Source organism: Lagenorhynchus albirostris, chromosome 8, assembly GCF_949774975.1.
Source record: "Lagenorhynchus albirostris chromosome 8, mLagAlb1.1, whole genome shotgun sequence".
In the NCBI taxonomy this organism is placed as follows: Eukaryota; Metazoa; Chordata; class Mammalia; order Artiodactyla; family Delphinidae; genus Lagenorhynchus; species Lagenorhynchus albirostris.
The window spans coordinates 4,648,549-4,652,693 of NC_083102.1; the positions used below are offsets into that span (position 1 = coordinate 4,648,549).

The window sequence follows — 4,145 nt, forward strand, 5'->3', positions numbered from 1 at the left end:
CTTACCAGGTAACATCAGTCTTGTTTGGTAACATCAGTCTTTTCTTCATCTTCCTTATTTCTTTATGTTAAGGTGATCATCAACTTTATATAAGCACCCACAGATAACTATTCATTATTAGAACACTCATCATATTTAGGCCACTTCCTGAAGACATGTAGAGCAAATCTTAATGCTTTCACTGAGATATTTCCCATATAAATTGTAAAGGAGATATTTTTTTTTCCTACACAGGAAATTACTTAGTATCATCAACAGTATGTATAGATGATATTATACATCAACTATACCTCAATTTGAAAAATTGAAACAGAACAGTATGTAGGTTCTCAGGTTTTCGTAAGAGATGAGTAAAGTCCCTTTACTCACCTGCTTCCTAACAATGACCCTGGACATTTCAGCTTAGGTCTTGAGGTACATATTCTTTTGGGTCTCCTCAATCCTATTCTCATATTTTGAATCTGGTAACAGAAAATAAAACAGGAAATTTATTTTATTTTATTATTATTATTTTTGGCCACGCCACGTGACTTGGAGGATATTAGTTCCCTGATCAGGGATTGAACCCAGGCCTGCAGCAGTGAAAGCATGGAGTCCTAACCACTGGACTGCCAGAGAATTCCCAGGTAATTTTTTTTAAAAAATGATTTAATCTTTGGTCTAATAACTCCAATGTGCAAGTAACGAAATGGAGAATACCCACTTATATACTAACTCACACACTCCTTCTCAACAGGGAAAATGTACTTGTCTAAAAAGGAACATACTAGTTCATTATTTGTGTTAATAATGGAAACAGTAGAACATGTCTGAGAGTATCTTTTCAAGAGTTGCACTAGGGATGGAAATCCAATTTAAGCTTTAGAATTTCAATCATCTGAACTGACACTGTACTGAAAAGCAGAAAACCAAACAATGCTGACAGAAAATATTCTACATTCTCTCCTGTGGCTTTTACAACCTTTGAAAGGAAATTGGTGCCCACTGAAACTACCAATTTATACTAAAGGAGTATTGGTGCCTTGTATCTGCTCCCCTGTTGAAAAAGTTCTCAGTAAATGCTTTGACTCCCTCACAGCACTGATGGGACTTTTTCTCCAGCATGTTTTTTCCTATGTCTGAAAAGATTCGAGCTCTGACTAAAGGCTTTCCCACATTCATGACATTTGAAGGGTTTCTCCCCAGTGTGGATTCTTCGATGTTGAATCAGGATTGCACTTCGGCTGAAAGTATTTGCACACACATCACATATATAAGGTTTCTCTCCACTGTGGATCCTCTGAAGTAGATTAAGGGCTGAGCTCTGACTAAAGACTTTCCCACATTCATCACACTTGTGTTGTTTTTTTCGAGGACGGTTTCCCTGTCTTCTTTCAAACTTTCTATCTTGTTCACAGGTTCCTCTAAATGTGAAACTCTGGGAAGCATTCATTTGAAGAGTGTTAGAAACTTTGTAATGCAGTTCTTTGCCTGAAGAAGTCTTTCGCCTTGAAGCTGATTTCACATTTATAGTTCCGGTGTCTCTATCATTTTGTCTTAAGGTGTGAAGCTCCTTTGATGCCCACTGCAGTTGCTTTTTTGTGGGCTTAAGCTGGCTACGTGTTGTCTCCTGAGTGATTTCACAAGTTGGTAGCTTCTTTGCAAGCATGTCCTCATTTTGTCCAAGAAAGACCTGTTCAGCCACCGCCTCATGCTCTTTCTCCAGCTCCTCCAGCATCACCACGGCTTCCTCTCCACTCTCTGGTCGGTTCTCTTGAAACCAGGCCTGCAGCTCCTCAGGCAACATGGCCAGGAACTGCTCCAGCACCGGCAGCTCCAGGATCTGCTCCTTGCTGTGCACCTCTGGCCTCAGCCACTGACAGCACAGCTCGCGGAGCTGGCTCAGAGCCTCCCAGGGCCCAGATGACTCCTGGTAGTCAAACTGCCTGAACTGCTGGCAGTAGGTCTCTGAGCTGTAGTAGCTGCTCCAGTGGCAGCTGGAGACCATATTACAGGCCTGCCCTCCCTCTTCCACCTTCATTACCAGAATGCAGTCAGGGTCCCCTGAAGTTTGTGGAAGGAGTTTTGATGTCTCTCTCAATTTTGCAGACATTTGGACTGGGAATAGCTCAGAACTGCTAGGCTTTAATCTTCAAGAAGGTGAAACTCTCCTTATGGACACTCCTCTGGCCTAGGAAGGACGACCCCACGTTTTGGGGGAGAAGCCGGGGAAGCAATTCTTTATTCTTATTCCTTCTAATCCAGGAAAGGAATCGACAGGTTAGGCAAGGTGTTGTGTATATTTAGAAAAGCAGAAATCAGGAGCTAACTTAAATGTTGCCTAATGATCTCATCTTTATGCTTAAGATCTAAGGAAAACAGGGATGAACAAACACAAAAGGGGCAAGGAGCTGCTTACAGAGGGTTGGAGAAGATAAATGAGAGAAGATCGCTGTCTTGATGTTCTTGCAGAACCATCACTGAGTAGAAGAGTTCAACTCATTCTGTAATGTTCTAGAAGCCCAAATAAGGACTTAACCATTTGAAATCTGCAGAAATTCCAGTTCAATTTTAGGTACAACTTTCTGTCAGAGTGCTCAAAAAGGAACTTAATATAGAACTATGTTGTCATATGTATTAAAAACAAAAAAAAAGGTGTGTATGGTGCTGGTTTAAGGAAGGGTGCTACACGCATATGAACACATGTACAAAACCCTCCTGCTACGATACAACAGTGGAGGACTTCCTTGGTGGTGCAGGGGTTAGGAATCCGCCTGCCAATACAGGGCACATGGGTTCGGGCCCTGGTCCAGGAAGATCCCACATACCGCAGAGAAACTAAGCCCGTGCATCACAACTGCTGAGCCTGTGCTTTAGAGCCCGCGAGCCACAACTACTGAGCCCGCGCGCCTAGAGCCAGTGCTCCGCAGCAAGAGAAGCCACTGCAGGGAGAAGCCCACACACAGCAACGAAGAGTAGCCCCCACTCGCCGCAACTAGAGAAAGCCCGTGCGCAGCAACGAAGACCCAACGCAGCCAAAAATAAAATAAATATTTTTAAAATACAACAATGATTCCACAGGGAGGAGACTGAGGTAGGATGGAGAATTACCCTGTTCAGCATGCTCTTTTGTTCTGCACGCGTTTTTTGTTGTTGTTGTCGTTGTTTGTTTGTTCCTTTTGGCCGATCACCGTGGTTTGCGGGATCTTAGTTCCCTGACCAGGGACTGAACGTGCGACCTCGACAGTGAAAGTCCCGAGACCTAACTGCTGGACCTCCGGGGAATTCCATGCATGTGTTTTTTTTTTTTTTTTTTTTTTGCGGTACGCGGGCCTCTCTCACTGTTGTTGCCTCTCCCATTGCGGAGCACAGGCTTCGGACGCGCAGGCTCAGCGGCCATGGCTCACGGGCCCAGCCACTCCGCTGCACGTGGGATCTTCCTGGACCGGGGCACGAACCCGTGTCCCCTGCATCGGCAGGCAGACTCTCAACCACTGCGCCACCAGGGAAGCCCTTGCATGTGTTTTAATACAGAGTAAAATGAAATGAAAAGGAACCCCCTAACAGTTTTCCTGACATTGATGGTACTTAAGCAGAGTCTTGTCAATGAGTTGATGCTTTAAAAGGAATTCCTGGAGGCCACAACAGTGAGAGGCCCGCATACCGCAAAAAAAAATTAAAAAATCGGAAATCCTGCTTTGGGTAAGGCCCAGTTCATGACAGGGTCAATACCTGGCCTTTTCATTTAGAGATGCTACGAATGAGGTCATTGAGGCAGGGAGCCCGGGAAAGTGGGGAGCCCTTGATCTACCCCGTTTCCTTCCAGGCTCCAGGAGAGAAGGGGTGTTAGCCTCTCAGTTGCACAACCCAGACTCAGCAGTGGTTATCTGAGGCAGACAGAAGCCTGCAAGCCTGTCTTGATTTTTTTTTTCCTTATGCTTTTCTGCTTGAACATTTAATCCCTCTTTTAGTTTCAAATCAGCACAGTGGCAGATATTATCAACAACCATTATCCCTGTCCTGAGGTAGTTGTCAACCCGGGGAGAGAAATAGGATCAGCTCTGGGGAAATACCGCCTGGGCTTTGCTTCTGGAGGCTGTAATTGCCTCTGTCAGGAGAGGGATAAAATTCCACTTCCCTCTCTGCCCACAGAAACCAGTATGAAA

At 44.6% G+C, this 4,145-nt stretch overlaps 1 protein-coding gene across 2 annotated transcripts; it reads right to left on the reverse strand.

The window, feature by feature from the left end:
• Positions 1 to 402: 402 nt before the first annotated feature.
• LOC132524055 (zinc finger protein 396-like) lies at positions 403 to 2,092 on the reverse strand. Of its 2 annotated transcripts, XM_060155877.1 has the most exons (2): positions 1,186 to 2,092; positions 403 to 464 (listed from the first exon to the last, which is right to left on the reverse strand). In XM_060155877.1, exons 1-2 carry the CDS (start codon positions 2,090 to 2,092, stop codon positions 403 to 405), a joined length of 969 nt encoding a protein of 322 aa, XP_060011860.1. The 2 variants fall into 2 exon arrangements, with proteins under 2 accessions (XP_060011860.1, XP_060011859.1); XM_060155876.1 differs by lacking the exon at positions 403 to 464 and having other exon boundaries at positions 1,073 to 2,092.
• Between the last annotated feature and the right edge of the window lie 2,053 nt (positions 2,093 to 4,145).